This window comes from Buteo buteo, chromosome 12, assembly GCF_964188355.1.
Source record: "Buteo buteo chromosome 12, bButBut1.hap1.1, whole genome shotgun sequence".
In the NCBI taxonomy this organism is placed as follows: domain Eukaryota; kingdom Metazoa; phylum Chordata; class Aves; order Accipitriformes; family Accipitridae; genus Buteo; species Buteo buteo.
The window spans coordinates 12,482,035-12,502,742 of NC_134182.1; the positions used below are offsets into that span (position 1 = coordinate 12,482,035).

At 36.8% G+C, this 20,708-nt stretch overlaps 2 protein-coding genes across 4 annotated transcripts in view; one reads left to right on the forward strand and one right to left on the reverse strand.

Annotated features, from left to right (window-relative positions):
• The window catches only part of PACC1 (proton activated chloride channel 1), a 124,073-nt gene extending 117,446 nt beyond the window's left edge, over positions 1–6,627 (forward strand). The window contains exon 8 of one of the 3 annotated variants that reach the window (XM_075042703.1): positions 6,393–6,627. The gene's annotated coding sequence lies outside the window, so the exon portion shown is untranslated. Of the gene's footprint in view, positions 1–1,140; positions 1,159–1,246; positions 1,264–6,392 lie in introns of those variants that run through there. The other 2 variants (XM_075042707.1, XM_075042706.1) reach the window with 2 other exon arrangements.
• The window catches only part of PPP2R5A (protein phosphatase 2 regulatory subunit B'alpha), a 47,491-nt gene that overhangs the window by 20,935 nt on the left and 5,848 nt on the right, over positions 1–20,708 (reverse strand). Inside the window, exons 2-3 of the mRNA XM_075042702.1 lie at positions 6,285–6,481; positions 989–1,090 (exon numbers count right to left, since the gene is read on the reverse strand). Coding sequence (XP_074898803.1) covers positions 989–1,090; positions 6,285–6,481 — 299 coding nt within the window. The remainder of the gene's footprint in view (positions 1–988; positions 1,091–6,284; positions 6,482–20,708) is intronic.

The window sequence follows — 20,708 nt, forward strand, 5'->3', positions numbered from 1 at the left end:
TTCAGTTATAGCCATTTCTCCTACAAAATCAGAATCAGCCTTATATAAGATTATTATTATCACAGCCTTTAACCCACAGAGTTGTTTTTTGTGATAACTTGTTTCTTTCTTGGTGTAAGTCTCAAATACTATCCTGAACACGTACTTTTTATAGCCAATAGAAGTACAGTTTTTAAATAAGAGCATTTGTTGATACATTAGAACTGTAATATTATAGGGACAGAGTAGCATTTTAACTCTCGTAAGAGAGGGGAGAGAATGATATGCAGATGGGCAGTAGCTATTAATCTTCTACCCACTACTAGGAGTTGCTACATAACTACTACTTACATAAATTTGGCAACAAACTACCTGAGATATGAACTTGGATGATTATAAGTAGTTTAGGTTTGTTCAACTTTTAACAGTTAATTGAAAAAAAATAATTCAGCAGTATTGCAAGTCAATCACATGACTGATACAGCAATGCTATAAAAATCACGAGATTGGCACAGGAGTGCAACAACAGAATAACTAAACAACTGTTACCAAACGACACCTATATTGTAAAGTTTTTGCATGGAGGGAACAGGGTGGGAAGAATGAGGAGATATCTATTTCTTGTTCAAAAAACAAATAAAGGCTACTACTCCACTTTTTGTTATTGTCAGAAGAAACCAAACTGTTAACATCCACTTGTATTTTATTGAAGTCAGACAAAAAAGTTGCTCAAGTGCAGAAAACAAGCCTCCTAAGTAAAGAACAAAAATATATGGATAATTCAGGTGCAACCACTCTGTTAATAAGTATTTAAGCAATTTGGAAGGCTTACATTCTGCCATATTTATACACATTAAGAAAAGCACCACCTTTTTTCCCTCCCAAGTATAGAAACTCAATTGTATTATATAAGCAATTTTGACGTTCTTAGCAAAGGCACAAAATGACTTAAGTATCCATTCACAGTTCTTGCCTTACAAGAAAGCTTGAAAACAAAGGAATTGTATACCTGTATGTGGGGCCATGAGGCTTCAAGAGTTGGTTCATCTTCTTCTGGATCAAAATCTGGATTATCACTAGGTGGAAGTGTTCTGAAAATATTAGAACTAATCTGCAAGAGAAAAAAATTGTTTAATTGTATCACTTTTTATGTTTCCACAGATCACTCTCAGCAACGTACTGCTTTTATCCTAAAATTACAAGAAATAAAACCATCTTAAAAAAAAAGAAAGTAATATAATCATCATTTTTATTTTTATTTTTTCAGAACTGCTAAATCCAAACAGCCAAAAGTCTGAAAGAGATGAATGAAAATAATAAGAAAGTAACTTTTGCCTCAACTGTTTTACAAGTTTGTAGCTAGACATGGTCATATTTAAAATTTTTCTCTGAAACTATGAAAATTGAAAGAAAATTTCAGTTTCCCCTTATAAAGACAATTTTAAAGTATGTGACACAGAGTTGAGGTTTTATATAAGACAACAAATACAGCATGACTAACCAATTATGATTTAAACAGTGCTCTCTTCATGCGCAAGGCAGACAATCCCAAAAATATATCTAATTTTAGAGTTCTTCACTTTACTTAATTTCAAGATATTTCTCACTTTCAAGTAAGAACTGAAGAACTGTTTACCGTTTTTCACCTTTCATGATTTCAAAATGTTTCAAGGTTTTGGGAAGTCAGAAATACATAACAATCATAACTTTTTGATTTAACACAAAGTAACTTTAAAAAAACTAAGAAAAATAGTTACCAAGTTACTTTAAGTATGATATAGTCATATCAAATCAATTTGAAAAGAGCAAGTTTAAAAAGGTTTCTTCAGGGATTTTTGAATTATATGGAAGTCTGGATAGAAGACCAATCTTTCAGATGTCAAGAGAAAAATAAATGTCATATCTTCTGCCAGATGCAACATACTGAATTTTAAATCTCTTTAACATGAACAGAAAAGAACATGCAGTTAATTTCATTTCTGCATTTTCTACTGTTTTTTCAGGAACACGTTTAGCCTAACTTTTCCAATCATCTTTAAAATCTTTAGTCTTTTCAATCAAATCTATTTCAAATAGCTGCTAATTACCCAAGCCTACTAAACACAAAAGAAAATGTTTGAAAGTTGGCAGCAAGTGCTACCACATAGCTTCTGTGGAGTCTCCAAGGTGTTTGAAGAATCTTGCAAAAGGACTTTAAAAAATCCTGAAGTCACCCAGCTGGCTCTGCATAGAAGCATCAGCTGCCTCATTAAACAAGATATAAAGCTATTGCATAAACTGACTTTTCATTTCCTCCTATGCGCTTCATTCTATGTCCTGTCACTGTCTCCTGTTGTTACACGGTAGAGCTGCAGGCACTGCTGCTCTGGAGTAGAAGGGCAATGATGTTCTGTATGGATGGGCCCTACAGCAGTCTCCTAGTTTACTGCACAGCAGAAAAAAAAAGAAAAGAAAAAACCACCAAAACAGTACAGTTGTCCTTTAATGTTGTAAACAGAAGGGACTTGGGATTCTGGACCACAGGAGAAACTGGCTGACGGGAGAGGGGGGGGAAATAGGAGTCAAAGAATGTGCATTTTAACCAAGCCCAAACCCAAAGACTATAATCTTGGTTCTGTTATTTGATATTGTCTACTGTTATTAGGCACTCAACAATAACACCCAACATACAAATCAGTCCCCTACAGAGTCTTCCTTACCTCTGCTTACAAGTCTTCTGGTAACGTCTCTTGAAAATGCATCCTTTTATTTCTAGATGCATTTTGCCCAACTGAACCAGTCAACCCTTTAGCACAGAACCTCAGAGTACAGAATGCAAAAGTTTCAAGTCCAAAACAAAGGTACTAACTACTGAATGTACTTCTGTAGCAGAAACAAATAGCAAGCCTCTCTGCCAGAGCCTTACAAAACTAATTTTATGATTTTCAGAGTATTCAGTACTTCTACTAGCATTATAGGTCTCCTGATACCATATGAAACTTAGAATAAACTGTACTATTTTTATGTACTAGCCTGACTCCCTAAAGAACTCATTCATTCACCTCATTATGTTTGAAATACTTTTGGTTCCTGTCTCATTTGTTTCTTTCTAACATCTTGCTAATAGTATTGATCAAAAATGTGGTTAAAACCCCCACTGTTTTTCTATGGGCAAATTCTTCTCTATATCCGCTCATATTATTTAAAACATCCTTTTTCCTTTGTAAGTGGGGTCTTATCTCAAAACTGTGGTTTGAAAGATACAAATAACAAAAGGCTTTTACAGCTGGACAGGTTTCCAGAAAAACCCAGCATTAGCTTTCTAAACTAAATCTCAGAAAGTTTTGTAAAAGTGACATCTGAAAGTGTGCCAGTTAATGTATTAAAATGCAGCAATTGTATTTTATTAAAACAAAAAAGAAAAAAAAGAAGTCCCTTATTGTCTGTACACTAGGAGATACTAGATTCAATTCCAATTTCTGAGCATATAGATAGGGATACCTGATGTTTTTTGAAATTCTGAATTCATAGCTTGTGCAAGCTGCTAGGACAATTTCATTTACATTGGATTTTTATATGCTGGTGGGGAATGAGGGGAGGTTGGCAGGCACAAGGAGATGGAGGAGTAATGTGTAGTGGAGGGACACTTCTGTTGCACTCCCAAACCTGAAAGGCTAGAGCTTTCTAACTTCCCAGGAAGTGTTAAAACATTCACAATGATGAACCCTAATTTGCTGTTAGCTTCAGAATACTTTGAACTGAGTATTTCCAAACAGAGAAGATGCTAGTTTTAGATGACCTAGAAAGGAGGTGCACAGATCACTGTGCTGCCCCTCCAAAACTATCTGTAAGCAGAACTCGTCCTCAGTTCTTCATTCAAAGGCTTTGGCAAATAAACTATAGGAAAATCAGGTGCCTAGGGCACCAAAAAGATAACCTGCAGCATATGTCCTGCACATCGCCTAAACAAAGATGATTTTTTTAAAAATTTTTTTTATGATCTTGTTCCATCCTTGGTGGCTTGAAAAAACATCGATACCATTTCACCCAGTGCTCCCTTCCTCAGGATCCAAGCAGAGCGGTGACAACTACACAAGCCATTATTGTGTGATACTGGCCGAGCTGTTATCATGGTAACAGAGACCATGTAAAGAGAAGGAATACTAGGAGACCTCCTCACCTCCACAGACCTTGCCTATGCACTGGTCAGGAACAACATTTTTTTCCTCTTGGTATCTGTAAGAGATTGTTGACTTTGCCTCTCCAAGACTCAGGTCACTCCCAGGAGCCCAGGCTGCTTCCTCTACAAGCTGGAGGAAAGGTCTCCTAGGCCTACGGAAAGACAAGGGGCTTTGGAAAGAAATAGGCTCAGCTTCTGCCGCTGATACCACTCTGGCGTTTTTCTGGGAATTTTTGTAGTTTGTTCATCCTTTACTACCAGTCAGATGATAGCTGGATTTCATTAAGGCTGGTTTCTACTTTTTCGCCCCAAACCCACTATCCTTCAAACTCTGCAAAAAACTCAAATGCTTTTTCTTTTAAGGTAGTAACACTGAACAGTCCAAAAACAAACAAAAAAAATCTTTTAAATCTCATAGAGGTTTTGCTACAAAGGCAGGCCTCAAGCCTGACACATGTGTTGTTTGGAGAGAGACACCCATCCAGAGTTCTTTCTGAAAGCTGGTACTTCGTCCTAATTCACAGCAAAGACCTTTTCTGCTGCCAGTTGCCAGGGAGACTAGAAATACTATTCAGGCTTGGAGGGATCTTTTGTCTCAAGCTCTGAAAACGCTCTCACTGAGCATTTAAGGCCTTCTTCATTTTCTGTCATTTTAGGGGAGAAAAGGAGATGGAAATTTGTTATGGAAGGAGAAACAAGCATCCACAGGGCCCAATCATTTGCACAACAACAATGACCTCAAAAGAACAGCTCAACACCACCTTATCTTCAAGAAAAGAAAACAACTCCAATATAAAAGAAAATCTCCCTTCAACAAGTGTGATAGGCTAGTTAGTATACTCTTTCTTCTAACAAGAGGCTATAGAGGGCAGAATAAGAAAACACTGCAAGGGTTCAGGCTTACTGCCACCAGCAGCAAAAACAAAAAAGCCAAAGAAGAGGTGGACATACTCTGTCCTTTATTTTCTTGTGTAAAAAACATTTAGGGCAGAAACACAGGTCCTTTAAAAAACAAAACTATTAAAAAAACCCAAAACAGTGTCCTAGATCTTTTGTAAAACTTGATAAGCATCTGGTGAAACAGCCAAAATGATTAAAAGGGTTTCAATAATCCTAGCCCTTCGGTATAATAGCAAAATTTCTACACTTACTTACATTAACGATCTGATCTTCCATATCAGCTGCTCACAGAAAAAGAAAAAAATAAAATCCACAGAACAAAACCGAAACAAAACCTTAAGAAAAAATAGCTTGCACTGTATAGAAAACTACAAAAGTCATAGGCCATATGTTTGAACTGGTCTGCTTATGTTCCCAATAGCTACTTTTAAAGTCAGCACTGTGCCTATGTAAACTTAACCGAAGTTTAGAGAACCATTAGCTTAAGTGCATGGGCACTAAACACATTCTTTTTACATCTCAAATTTCTAGAAAAAACAATTTTAAAATATTTCAGATTATTGTCAAATGTCCTTCAGTTGTGTTGCCTGTACATGGAGTATAGGCATATCTAAAACATCACTTACGTAGCATTTGAAAATGCATATAAAAAAACCTGGGAAAGTCAGCAGATAACAACCACAAATATTTTGTTGCTTATTCAATACACTATTTGTAGAAATTGCACAGCAGAAGTCACCCTGTGGTTTACAACTGGAGCAAACCACTTAGGACTACTCTAGCACAGCTCTCCAAGGCCAAAACAGTAACAAAAAGCCATATAAAGTATTTACAAAGTTGCTTTCTTACACTGATAAGACACTAGTACCTGCAAGAATCTTTACCAGAAAACCTCAGCCTGTCATTCCACTGCCATTCTTAAAGATAGGCAGCACTGAAGTATTGCCATTTTCTGAATGAGAACAACTTCAAAGCTTACCCAGACTGCAAGCATCTGCAATATACCAGTTCTTTCATTTTAATTAACCTGAATGCATCATATTGCAGCTAATAATTAAAACTTACAAGTTGTTTGTTTTTACAAGCCTTTCTAAACAATCCTGTAAGCCAAGTTACCATTAACGAATTATATTATATTGTATAAGCAGAATAACCAATAGCAATTCTGAGTTAGATGCCATCAGAGTTGTAAACTGATTAATTCATTTTGTCAAAATATGAAATATAACAAGAACATTCTACTTACCATTTTCACTATGTCAGCATAAGCTGATTCAACTATCACTCCACGATTTGTTGAAACATATTCAACCAGTTCATTCAGTGTTGCTCTCTTAATTTCTTTGCTTTTCAGGTCTGAAACAGAGTCCATGAAGTCAAAGAGTACACAACACTGTTGCAACTTCTGGCAAAAAAGATCTTGCTGTTCATTGAAGGTGGCATCTATAGAAGAAAAAACCAACCAAACAAAAAAAACAGAACCAACAAACACTTAAAAGTCTGTAGAAGCAAACACAGGATTTCTAAATATTTTGCTGACTAAAATTTGTATAGCTATCAGGTTTTTTATTATGGGGAATAGAGTGCTCTATAGTCAGCAAATTAATAAGCAATACTGTCAAAACTGAAAATACCTCTTCAAACATATTAGAATGAAAGACCCGCCATTCACAATTGGTGTTTTGTACAAGAAACAATGGATAAACATATGGCAGTAAATATACTTATGGAAAATGAGTGCCCGAATTAACTTTATTTGAAATACATAGATATTAATAAGTACCAACTCTCCCTCAAAGAAAGTCATATACTGAAGCAGTGCATCATACTAACCTTCCATTCATCCGATTTGTCTCATTCTGTTCCCTAATCCTTTATTATGTAACCTGCTTAAAAGCTGTAAAATCTGCTTTGAAGGAACCTTGTCGCTTTACCCCAATGCAAAATACTTCCCATACTTTTGACATCATGTGATGAATGTTTCTCTTAAGAAACACCTCCAATATTTCAAAAGGATTAATCCTGAATTTTCATGCTTTGGTCTAAATAATTTATTACAATCTTAGTCATATAAGGTCTTCCAGCTTTTTTGGCCTATTAAGGCAACATGTTCGGCTATGACTTGGCATTTTCATTTTAGAGTGCAGTTTCTCCATAAGCTGATAAGCAAAATTCCTCCATTAGTATTTCACATTAGCTCTAAAAAGAGATGGATTATTAAGTATGGTACACTTAAATTTAATACAACCTTAAAACATTGTAACTGCTCAAAAGTTGCACGATCACAACAAAAGAAGCCATGGTTTTAACTGAAAAATTGGTTTAATGTGCCTTTCATTCCTGTTTTTAATTGTTGGGGTTCTACGCCACTCCAGCAACATAGCATCACATCGTCTATCAGTTAGTTGGGGTTTCAGTTGTTCTTGTGAAAAATTTTTGTTTCCAATTTTATCTGCAAATAATGAATGCTCTCCCCCTGAAGAAATTTCAAGACCTGTCTATAGCCAGACTACTAATCCCTTTGCTTCATTCATTCACTGCAGTATTGATCTTAGCACTGCCGTCTCATCATAAGGAAATTATCAAGACAAGAAAAAGGCAACTGCCTTGTAACAGTGAGTATTGAAAATCTCCAGTCTCACTTTAAAATTTGAACAAATCACAAAAAGATCTCATGCTTCTCTTTATTGTTTAAGTATTATTCTAATTAAACAAACTTCATTTTAAAGTTTAACAACTCAAACATTCTTTAATAATGCCAGCTCCTCAAGTTTCTTACCAAAACACTTTCTATTTAGTGGCTGGAACAACAGTCAACAGTGGTTTTAATGTTCAGTAATTATCTGATAGAATTCTTTCGTTTCCATAAGCAAAAAGTAATTGCTAAAATGGACTGAAACGCCTCCACTGTAATCCCAACCACTCACTCTGCCCTGAAAGTTCAAACACCAGAATATTGTATTGTATTCCCTTTCCCCCATCTAACAGTTATGATCCTATTAAATGAGCATAACAACTTCAGTGAGCTTTTGAAAAAGCTAGCAATTACTACTCCCTCATAAAGAACAATTCATACTTTTAAATGTTAATTCTGCAATTTTAACCATTTTTCTTTTGAATAAAAATCTTGCAATATGCTTATTTCACTCAGATAACTACAAAGACATGAATTGTTACACTCTGCAAAATAATGAGCATCAGCTGTAAAAACATCGGTAAGTTACATAACATTTCAGCTCAGATCTTCTAATATTCTACAGGGGATTGCATGAGTAAGTACTGTATCATAGCAACAAAGCAATAACAGTGACATGCTGAGGCTAAAATCCAAAAAGCCTAATTTAAGGAACCGACACAGGGAGGATAGCTTTTTCTGACACTAGCCCCAAGCTGATAGCCAGGCTCAAACAGGAGTCAAACTTACTCTTATTTTTCCTCACTACAAACTTAACTATACTCCAAGTTACAAAAGCCCAGCAGTGAGGCACAACTAATACAGTGTATTTAGTTGATGTTCAATAAAATGAAGTATCATTAACTGGAATTTACCCAGAAGTTTCAAAAACCAGCAGACAGCATCTGAATACTCCTAACACTGGTTAAAACAGACTAAAGACCTAAGGTTAAAAACAAGTAACAGGAATTCAGACAACATAATCAAATCACTTATTACCTTCCCTAGAGTATCAAAGAAATCCCTGCATTAGCCACTTTTAGTTAGACATTAGAGTAACAGAGATTGTATCTCTCCTGCCATGCATCACCAGTCCATTTCATTAGCAATCTGATCTACCTCAATTAGACATGTTTTCTCAAATGAAAAACCTGCCCATTAATCTGTTTTGTTACTCTTATTATTTGAAGCAAAACTGAAGGAAGTATTTTCTTCTACGCCTACATCCATTTTACATACTTATAAGGGGAATCATAAAATAAAGACATCTGCACGGGCTGAAAATTGTGTACAACCATGGTAATAAATAAGGTAACAAGAAAGCCAGTTCTGTTGTACCAGCACTACCTGTCTTCATGTACTCAATCACTGCTTGACACATCGCACATTTATCCTGGGAATGTTATGAGAGGTACCATGGGAACCACCAAGTAATTTGGGAAAATTTGTTTGTCGGATAGTGTTCTTAGCTTTTTAAAGCCTTGTCTTTAACTATCTTTAGCTATCCCAGCACAACAGAAGCTAGACAACTCTACACAACAATAATATCATATTGCAATAGTTTACTCCAGTTCTATGAATAAAATAAACTGTGTCACCATAATTGCATAAATAGTAGAGCTTTTAGCTTTAGTAGTTTAACAACCTGTGGCATGATTTTTAAACCACTTTTAATTTAATATCTATCAATATTTCACCATACATCTGAAGTTCAAGATAATTGCTTTTCTTCAAATACTCTAAATACCGGAAGGACCATAGAAGACAATGTAGATTCCAAGTAGAGAGCGGATAACCCAGTTGACAGGAGATACTGGGGGGAGGAGTAGGATAAAAATTGAAGCCTGAATTCTGTTACCAGCCTGTCCCTGAATTGCTGCATGTTGTTGGAAAAGACACCTTGCGGGGGGGGGGGGGGGGGGGGGGGGGGGGGGGCAAGGAGGGAAGGAAACAAAACATGAGGAAGCCTAAAGCAGGAAAAAAAGGGAACAAAAGCATTTAATCCTTTTTAGAAGAATGTAAAGATTCATATATTAAACCACACTCCAGAAAATGGTCTACACACCATCTGATCCAAGTGAACAAAATGCAGTTGCCTCAACTTTATTTTCTAGAGGCTGCTCTACAGAAGTGCTATTTAGGAAATTCTTTAAATCCACTGTTACATTCTTTGAAAGGTTGGTTCTAAGTTGATCTGAGGTCCTTGGGAAAGTAGCAATGAGATTTTTAGGCAGCCACAGAAAGCAGATTCTTAATCGGGTATAATGATGGGAAATTCTAAAGCCAAGATTTCCATCCAACACCAAAAGAATTACTGTAAGTTATGATCCCCTTTAACCATGACTCTTTCTAAGGATATTAATTGACTCTGGTCATTTCCACAATAGATGGTATAATGTTCGTAACTGATTAAAATAGTTCACTTGATCATTGCACTTCATAGTACTGAAATTCTCAACAGGCTATTTCTACTGTTTACAAAAACCTGATCATTACAGGGGGTAGCCACAATAACACAGGATAAAAGTTACAAACAAGTTGACTTGGAAGTTCCTCCTGAGCAGAAGTTTATTAAACATTAAAACTGCATGGTTGTACAGATTTGTCTCTAAATCGAATGCTTTCAATTTTATGAAGTCGTCAATCCAAGTCTAAAGCATGGAATATTGAGTTAAAAGATTCTTTTTTCCAGCTAGTGCCCAAATGAAATATAGATAGGGAGAGTTCACAATCACAGAGCTACCTCACTAGTAAGTAACTGGAGAGACAACCACCACCATATCACTAGCCAGGGGACTACAATGACACCTTCCCGCAGTATAGTTATCACATATGTTTACAGGCCCTTCTTGTGGAAGGAAGAGATAGATTCTTCTCCCTTCTCAACAGAATTGTTTACATGAGACCTTCCATACAAAGCCAGAGAACCTAACATAATCCTTGCTTCAATAGCAGCAACCAGAATCTAAGTCCACAAGAACTCCTCTCTAAACTACACAAATAGGAAATCCAAATAACATACTTTCCCTGCCAATACAAAGTAAACCCTCTCAAACATTTGCAACAAGTTTCCAATATTTTTTTTAAATATCTCTAATTAGGTAACTTCTTCCTGAAAAAGCTGCCCCTGGAAGATGCAGAAGCCAGAAAAACAACCATGAAGTTTTCCTCTGACAGCCTCTTAAAGCAGTTCACATATAGCCGTTTCAAACACTTAGAGGACAAAGATATTATAAAGTACTGCATCTCTCCTTACAGTAAATTGAAGTTGGTGGGCAATCCTACATTTCTACATATTTCCCTGACAAACTGAAATACAGACAAGGATTGATACATGACAAGGATTGTGCCATAATTATGCCGTATTCCACAGCATGAAGTTTAGCATTTAGTCTCTGTTGTCCAGTTACATTTATTGTGTTATATGTAGCTGTACTCAATGGTGGAAGGACCTGCCAGAGCAGAATAGAGCCCTAACACTGACATGAAGAGAGAAGCACAGAAGCACATGTACTACGAGACATTAAGTGTTTGGTTTGCTTTGCTTTTTGATTTATTTCTTCACATCAGTAAATTACTAACACTGTTGTACAGCCTGCTCTTTTCAGAGATACCATTAGTCTGGAAAGGGGTTAGTCTGATAAACTTTGCCCTAGTCTACATAAATCAAGCATAAGGAGTCCTGTTTAATCTAAATTTAAGATTTATTTTTGTCCTGAGGAGTTCTTGCATGCATTGTTGTTGTGATCTCTTGTAGCATCTGGGCCAGTGTTTATGTTATAGGCATGGTAAAGCATTATTAAGAAATGGAGTTTTGATGCAATTTTGTTACAACAGAGGGAGCATGTTTCCAGGTTCTCAGAAGTCTACATCTGCAGCTTGACAAGCAGCAAAATAGCTGGCTGACAATGAAAAGGACAGAGGTCTCCCCTCGCTACCCCCTTGCCATTTATTCCTCCCTTCCCCTCCTCTGCTCCCAGTCACATCCATCCCTCAACACTGGCTCTGGAACTCGTCAGACTCTTCCGTGAGCTGTTTTAACTCAATAACATGGCCATATTAGTGAGGTTAAATGGCTTCTGGAGGGGCCTGATGTGCCTCAGCTCTGGTACAAGATTAGTGATGGGAGCAGAAACTCCTTTTAGCTGCAGTGAGCTGTTAAGTTAGTTCACCATCACCTTTGGAATCATATCATCCAACTACAGAGGTATGAGATAACTGAAAAATCCTACCTACGCATGAAGTTAGCTACTTTTTTGAATGATACTTTGAGGGGGGTGTTGGTGTGGGTTTTTTTTTTAAATCACTTTAAGCTCCTTTTTAAAGAAAATGTAGCCCCTGTATAAAATCTCACAGTATATTTGGCTATACTGGTAGTCTGCAACATTCTCCAGTAACTCTGTACACCTGTAACAGAATTTCCCACAATTCCAGCTTTTGATAGCTCAACAGCCCAACTGGAACTGGCGGGGCTACTCAGATGAGTATTCGTGCAGCACCTTAGGTATCCAAGGGATCTTGTCATCAGTATTTTCAGGTTTTCCACATAGAAAAACTTTGCCATCCTAAGTACCATTTCTTAATAGACTAGCATTGCAGATTTTTCCCCCTATCCCCTCCATTCAGAGTTCAACAGCACACACTTTCAAATTACCTGTTACCCCAAAGTCTACAGCTGTTGCTGGAACTCTGGAAGGGGCTGAGTAAGTTCCTCTGCATGTTTACAGTAAACAGAGCTCTGACTTTCCAGGTCAGATAAGGAAATCAGACAGAACATTATATATCTTAAAAGCTAACCAGCTCCCTATACAGCAATATGTTTGTTCACTGGAGAAGGAGGTTTGGAAGACAACAAAGTAGAATGGTATTCTCAAACATTATGCTACAAGGTAATTCATACTACATACATAGGAGATAACCAAAACAAAGACTTGGCACAGAAGGCACATTGGTCAATCCCGTCTAGGACCTGGGTGCTCATACTAACACTTAACCTCTTCATTTCAGAAATCAAAAGAACTGCAAAGAAGCAATCAAGATAATGAGCTGAGCTTCTGCTGTACTTCCACTTAGAGGCAAACTATTCTGCAGATGGTTGTCAGGCAGGACTTGCACTGAGATCCACATGAACAGTACTTCAAAAATACACTGTTAGACCCTACTTGCTCAACTATCCCTACAACACATTTTGTCCAAGTTAATATACACCTTTCCCCAGCCAGTTGTGCAAAGTCAAATTAAAATTGCCAAAACCAACCAACCTGCTAAAAATCATACCACCATCCAAGTAAACCCCCATTTTCTTTTGAAATAGCTAAGAAATCAGAAGTTTTGCTCATTAGAATATTCTGGATTTAAGATTAATTCTATGACACATGCCAAGGAAGAAAAAGAAAGTGATAAAAAAGGAAAAATTAAAAAAAAAAAAATCGCACATCAGAAGTAAAACTAAATGAGGATAACTATCAACAATGACTTTTATTCACACACAGAATTGTGGTTTACGGAGTTAATTGCAAAGTCTAGGCTATAGATAATTACCAAGTCATTTACTAAAAGTACTCCTGGAAAGCTATCTTCCATCCAATAACAGACATTGTTTGTCCACATAGTCTCCTCCGCCACTCCACAGGGCCAGCAGTTGACCTTAAATCAGTCCAGAAAATCTGAAAAGCCTATGCTCATCTAACAACATCTGTCACAAATTGTGTGACACAACTCCTGGCAGTGATGGTAAACCGCAAGTGTCTTATCTGGATTGTTCCTACTGTCTTCCAAGCTTTCTTATAATCTCATATAGTTAAGAGTCTCCAACTACTACCACGTCAAATTCCTTGATTTTACTGAAGATTTGAGTCAACCAAGACACTTCAGACAGTAAGAAAGTATTCTGCTGAAGTGCTTTCATATTAATAGCCCTATTTCCTACTGTCTAATTACAGAATACAACATGCAGTCAGATGCAAAAAGTAATATAAATTATTCTCTTGGTCCCTAAAAAGTTAAATAGCAAGATTCTAGTAACCAGGTCTGCCACAATTCACCTCATTTCTACCACACTTTCTCAAAAAGGAGAATTAAAGCACCATTGATTCCTTAAAAGAAAAAAAACAACTCACCAAACATACCAACCACTGGAACAGGAACATAAAACACCCTGAAGTTATCCTTAACAAAATGTACAACTTGAACAACACAAAGGCTTCCTCAAGAGCACACCACCAGTTCAGAATCTAACTGAAATTCAGCTCCATGCAACAACAACAAAAGCAAGCCAAAAAAAACCCCAAAAACTGCCCGATGACCTGACACAATGCTGCTTTTGAAAGTACTGAGTGTGAGAGACTGAAAGAGTTAATGTCTCAAACATTGTGGTCAGGCAAGAGAAGCTGAGCCATTTGCGTATGGTTAACCGTATGCAAGATTTTTCAGAGTGATACTATATTTATTATAAAAGGCAAAGAAGTTTCACTTCTTACACAGCTGAATTGTATGTTTTCAAAAAACAATTACACTGCTCCTCTTGTGTTTGAACCAAGCTGTCATGGTTTAACCCCAGCCAGCCACTAAGCACCACATGGCCTCTCATTCACCTCCCTCACAGTGGGATGGGGGAGAGAATCAGAAGGGTAAAAGCAAGAAAACTCATGGGCTGAGATAAAGGCAGTTTAATAGGTAAAGCAAAAGCCGCTCACACAAGCAAAGCAAAACAAGGAATCCATTCACCACTTCCCATCAGCAGGCAAGTGTTCAGCCATCTCCAGGAAAGCAGGGCTCCATCACGTGTAGCAGTTACTTGGGAAGACAAACGCCATCACTCCAAGCGTCTCCCCTTCCTTCTTCTTCCCCCAGCTTTGTATGCTGATCATGACATCATACAGTCTGGAATACCCCTTGGGTCAGTTGGGGTCAGCTGTCCCAGCTGTGTCCCCTCCCAACTCCTTGTGCCCCCCCCCAGCCTCCTCACTGGTGGGGTGGGGTGAGAAGCAGAAAAGCCCTTGGCTCTGGGTAAGCACTGCTCAGCAGTAACAAAAACATCTCTCAGTTATCACTGTTATCAATGCTGTTTTCAGCACAAATCCAAAACATAGCCCTATACCAGCTACTATGAAAAAAATCATCCCAGCCAAAACCAGCACACAAGTCTTCTTCCACCAGTAAGCCAACTATTATGTTCCCCAATGCATTCATTTATGTTTTTGGCATACACTGCTACTGTATTTGATGTCTTCATTTAAAAACCATCAAGCAGTTTTAATGACTGATCATATGCCAAGATGGGCCTATCTTGAATATAACCAGAGGCTCTAAGAGCTTAGCATTCTCTCCTGCATGCAAGACATTAGCCCAAATAATGGTTTCACTGGCTTGACAGAGGTGTCATAGCTCGTGATTATTAAGTAATAGTTATCTTAAAATAACTTAAAATAGGAACCCTGCCTCTTTAAGGAAGATAGTGCTAAATTTAAAGGTGATAAATCCTATCACAGAATTAACATGCACAGCCAGGTCATTAAACAGGGAAAGAGGGGAGAGTAATTGATTTCTGGAATAGGAAATTGTTTCTCAGAAGATGTGAATATGGGATAAATGGCAACTTTAACTTAAAATTACAAAAGTTGAGACAAAGGCCTGAGAATTAAAACTGCTTTCCCAAAACAGAAAATACAACTCCTAAATAGTTTTTGTTACATTGAAATGGAACAAAAGTTTTTGTTATGGTAAAACATACATGCTTTCAAGAAGTCCTCCTAACAAGAGGGCAAATAAAGGTCAAGGTAAAGTCCTAGATATATAAAAAGGTCCTCTCTCTAAAGTCTAACTCAGGTTATATTGTATTAGCCACAAGCTGAGAGCACCCACAGAGGCTGGCACACAACAACTTGTTACTCCTGGTAACTCACTCGTGCCAGGAAAATGAACCACCAGCAAGACCAAAGAGACTCTACAGAAAGGGAAAGAGAGAACGGACCAAGTTTCTGAGATTGTCAAATCAAAAAAGATCAGAAGGGACAATTGGTATGATGCTGCTTGTTCCTGACACACAAACTGCTAATTATACTTTTCCCCAAACACAAGCATTTGCCCTTAAAGAAATATTATTGAAGTCTAAAGGTTCAATACAATTTTGGATTTTCACAGGTAATTTTGAAGATGGACAACAACCCTTAGATTGTGACAAGGTAGACTCAAGGAACAGTTTCACACCTACCCTGTAAGTATTAAAAGAATAATCTGAACAGCTATTTTACTGCCCCAACAGCTGTAGTACTCTGCATATACATTACCAGGGGATAAAGACAGCTGAAAAGCAGGTGACAAAGTTATGTGCCACACAGACTCAGTAAAAACTTAAGCTCAATACCCATTATACAGTACTGTATTAAAAACATTCTCTATTCACAGGAACATAAACACTTTCCTTGACCAGAAGACCAAAACAAATAGATTTGCACTTTTTAAGCTTGAAAGACAGAAACTGTGTTTACAATTTGAAAGTTCCCTTTTTATTAAGTCAACTGCAAAACTCCTGTATGACTGAAATTATGGTATTTTATAATTAGTAAGCATTGATAATGAAGTATGCCATAAGTGAATCTGGTATGGGATATTATTTTTTAAAATCTACTAACTTGTATGTTTCCCCAATCACTTCCTCACCTTATCCAAACATAAAATTAATTTTTAATAAGACACTGAAGTTCTCCAGTTTGCCATCACACTGGAAAATGCAAGTTAACTTTACAAATCAACTTTGTTTGCATTTTCCCAGAAATTGAAGACACACTCATGTCGTTTTCACATGGCAAAATTAGTGCTGAGTGTAACATAAAAATACCTTTTATTTGAAACCAAGGGGTAGCTGTTAAACATTACTTCACAGAAGTACAGAAACTCATTTTGCAGTGTGTGAAGGGGAAGTATAGGGGAGCAATTAAATAGGAAATCTGTGCCAGGGGAAACATGCAATCTAGCTTTTCAAAAGCCAAGGAAAAACCTCCTCTTCCCTCAAATCCCTGTGTAAATCTGGGTGGAAGTTACAGGTATAGAATTAATTCCTCGGATAAATACATACTTTATGAATTGGCTAAACCAGTGTTTCTTAATTTTCAAAGTTTTCTCAGACTAATAAGATAATGAGATACTTTATAATGATAAGTGTTACAGTAGGAAGAACTAAGATTAAATTAGACTGGAAACACAGGTGAAATCATGGTTCTGCTGCATTCAGTGACCTAACTCCCACTGACCTCAATGGGAATAGATCACCCCGAGCACATGAATATTCAAAAGCACTTGCACAATCTCTTTACCCACTTCACTTAATTTAAGCATTTAGCCTCATAAATAAAAGGTTGAGCTACTTTTTTCATCAATTTTAACTATACTCTAACAGTTACATTCTTGCCATCAAAAACTGTAAACATCAAGCGTTCAGTCATGACAGATCCTACAATTAAGTGTATTCCCATCGGGCAAAATCTCTTGGCTATTTTTAAACTCAATTTACACCATTTTGATGTACTGAGTTTATTTTGCTCCTGCTTCCTACTCTGAAGGGAAAATACACAGAAATATAAATTACTAAACCTTGTCCTTCCTGACTGTACTGTGGGACCCAGCCTATGCCTCTCTAGGGGATTCTGACATTTGCAATTTAATTTTCTTCTCAAAATAATGACTGTTTTCCTACAGAATCCAACAATGCTGAAATGCACAAATTTATTTCACATATTTAATTCAAAGCCTAAGTTAAATTCTCATCATTTTTTGCTATTACTTAAGTGTGGAACCAAAATTTATGCTGCTTAACAAGACTTCAGTCTTACACATGTCATATTATAAGCAAGCATAGAATTTTTAATGAAAAACATCATACACTTTTCAAAAGCTTTACCCAATTACACTAAATTGCAACCTTTTTTTGTTAAACCCATTTTATTCTGCTACACTTTCCCATAGAATTTTATTTGGGAAGAAATTAATAAAAGTTGTGCTTTTATTTTTAAAAGACCAACCATCTACAGAAACAAAGTAACCTATTAAATCACATCTACAAGTTCACTTGTTTATGCAGTGAGGCACCCTGCTAATTCTCAAATACAGCAACAGCAGAAATAAAGCTGATTCACCCTTCATATTCAGACAAATTGCTGTGACTTTTTATTCCTGCTCTTCTTCAGATCAGCATTCCTGGCCCATGCTCTATTGTCCTTCTCTAAACTCACTCACCTCACCTCTTCTTTCAGATCTTCTGAGAAAATCTACTGTGCTGTTTTTACCTCTGTTATCCACAGCTTGTCAACTCTCCAAGTGTGTGATGGTCTCAGATAAGAACTTTTAATCCGTGATTTGAAAAAGTAAATTTGTATAACATATTGAAAGTTTTGCTGTTATGGTAGGGAATGGCTTTAATGCCTTTAATTCTCAAGGGTTTAAAAATCACTTACTACAATTAGAACATCTTCCTTTTGTAGCACTATTCTTGAATACACACGTGCAAATACAATTTTTGTTGTTACTTGCACCTTGACCTCCCAGCTCCACAGCAAAATTCATGCTTCTCTTCTGAAACGTATCAATGAAGCTGCCAAAACCTATAAATTTCACCAAAGCTTTGCTTGATAAGACAGTGAGAAACAATGGCCAAGAGAGGAAACTTGAGATGAGAACAAGATAGAAATCTTTTCCCAGTGGTAGCCAGGCAACACAATAGCACAATCTTTTTTTTAAAAGAAGAAAAATCTATAGCCTTTTCCCTTCACCATATTCATAGCAGCAATATATACTGCTACTAAACAGGCTACAGGTCACCTACAATTCTGATCAGACTGCTCTCTCTTCCCATAGCCTCCATACCCTTAACATACTAAGGCCTAGTATCCTGCATCTACATTTCACCAGCCTTTCTCAGCTTCAGTTCCCATACACACCCCCCACTCATGTGGTAGCCAGAGCAGTACTACTAAACACAATGACTGAAAGTGAATTTCATGCTCTAATCGTGGTCACTGCTGTTATGTTCTCCTCATTTTTAAATTCACAAGACTCTCATTTGATGAACCAAGTCATCTGCAATCAGTTCCTGATGTACAGAACAAAAACTCTAAGCCCATGAAGTTTCAGGAAGATCATGGTTCAAAAACCATGGCTGCAATGAAAAACTATGAAGAAACTACAAGAGTATGATAAGAAACATTTCCAGAAAGTTTCACAGCCAACAGGAATGTTGAGGCTCTAAATACTAAGCTTACCACAGCTACTGGAAAGGAGCTAGCTCCTGCCCTCTCTTCCCACTTAAGCTTCTCTAATCAGCCCACCACTTCCATATTACCCCCTCCCCTGTAATACACTTCTGGGTTCTTGCTTGTAGAAAACTACAAGTTTTCCATATGCTTAGTTGCTGTGCCTAGCAGTACTACAGATAAGAAAACCACAGAAAAGCCATGCACAGTAGCCCCACAGAGCATAGCAGATGAGAGTAGCATAGTAGAACCTGAAGTATCTGTACACAATAGCGCAGTACATACTGAATCATCAGTCTTGCTACTGAGCTACAATAGCTACTGAGCATGTCTTAGAATTTGGACCAAATTAGATCCACTTTCATTAGTAACTATGTCCTAAGCTCCCACGTACAGCAAACATTAAACCTCAAGACAGTAAGATTATTTTTTTTTTTAATATTGACACTGTACAATTTATTTTTCCTCTAGTCTTAGGAGCAGTTTGAACTGCTTTTGCTGAAACTAAGAAAATTAGCCTGAGGAACAGTTCCAAATAAAACTGTCCATACTTGGCATGGAAAACTTCAGTCCAAACAGTTTAGCAATGCTGTAAGCAGCTGAGAATAAGGTCTTGCGAAGGAAAATTGTAGGCAACCTTAACTATGATGAGCTCTGCCTTTAAGTCAAAAGTATACTATGAAATAGGCATCTTGTAGACAACATACTTCATTGGCCATGAACTCAGCGAAATTTAACAGAAACTAGTTTAGTGATAAAAATCAGTGATTCAGACATCAAAAAGAAGCTGTCGCTGCTGGTCCAGTTTCTAGTAGAGCATTTTGCCAAGGAAGTCTTATAAAACAGACATTACTTACTACCTATTCATCTAGTTTGGCTGTGGTTCCAACCTTCAAAATCCACACACTGTTACGAAACTATAAATATAATTTTAGCCTGCTAGATTAAAACAGGATTCAGGACTACAATGGCATAGAAGCTGAATTTTATACCCTTCCCAATGGAAGTGACTTTTTTCATAAGAACACAACACATATCCCTTCTATGTTTAAACAGAATATTAATCTGTCCAGAACTGTTGGTATGACACCTTTTCAAAAGCACTGAGTGATTTCAAGATAGATATTAAAAAAAAAACTGTAGATTGAAATAATCATCTTTTGATCAGATAGCCTTGAGCAATAAGTAATTCCACTTGTATTTCCTACAGCAACCAACATTAAATTCAGCACCTGCAAAAGTAATATCTGACTAAACTAGAAAGCAACGAATATGGAAAAAGAAATCTGATACTAAGCTGGCACACAGAAGATGTGAAAGATTTAAATAGAAAAGTTCATGTGAAGACTGTCAATAGGCTCTATATTTAGGAGTTGCTCTTGATGGAAGTATATTCTAAGATCAAAAATTCAAGTCTAAGGATAAAAAAGGTCAATTTGTTAAGAATTAAAGACTAAATGTTCCACTCCATAAACTAGGAATGGTTCCTTAATATAGAAAAAAAAATTAAACAGCTCATTTTTCATGAAGCTACATTAGAATATTTAAAAAAAAATCTTAAAGCTTTTTTAGCTGTTATAGGTTCTCTATTTCTCAAGATTGTTACTTCACTAAACAGAAGTTTTGACTACTTTATAGTACGCCCTGCTGAGATTATACAGAAGAGTTAAAACTAAATTCCTCACAGAACATCCTCATTCTTCATCTGAAATAGAGATTATCTCTCTTAATGAAAAACTCACCCAAGAAG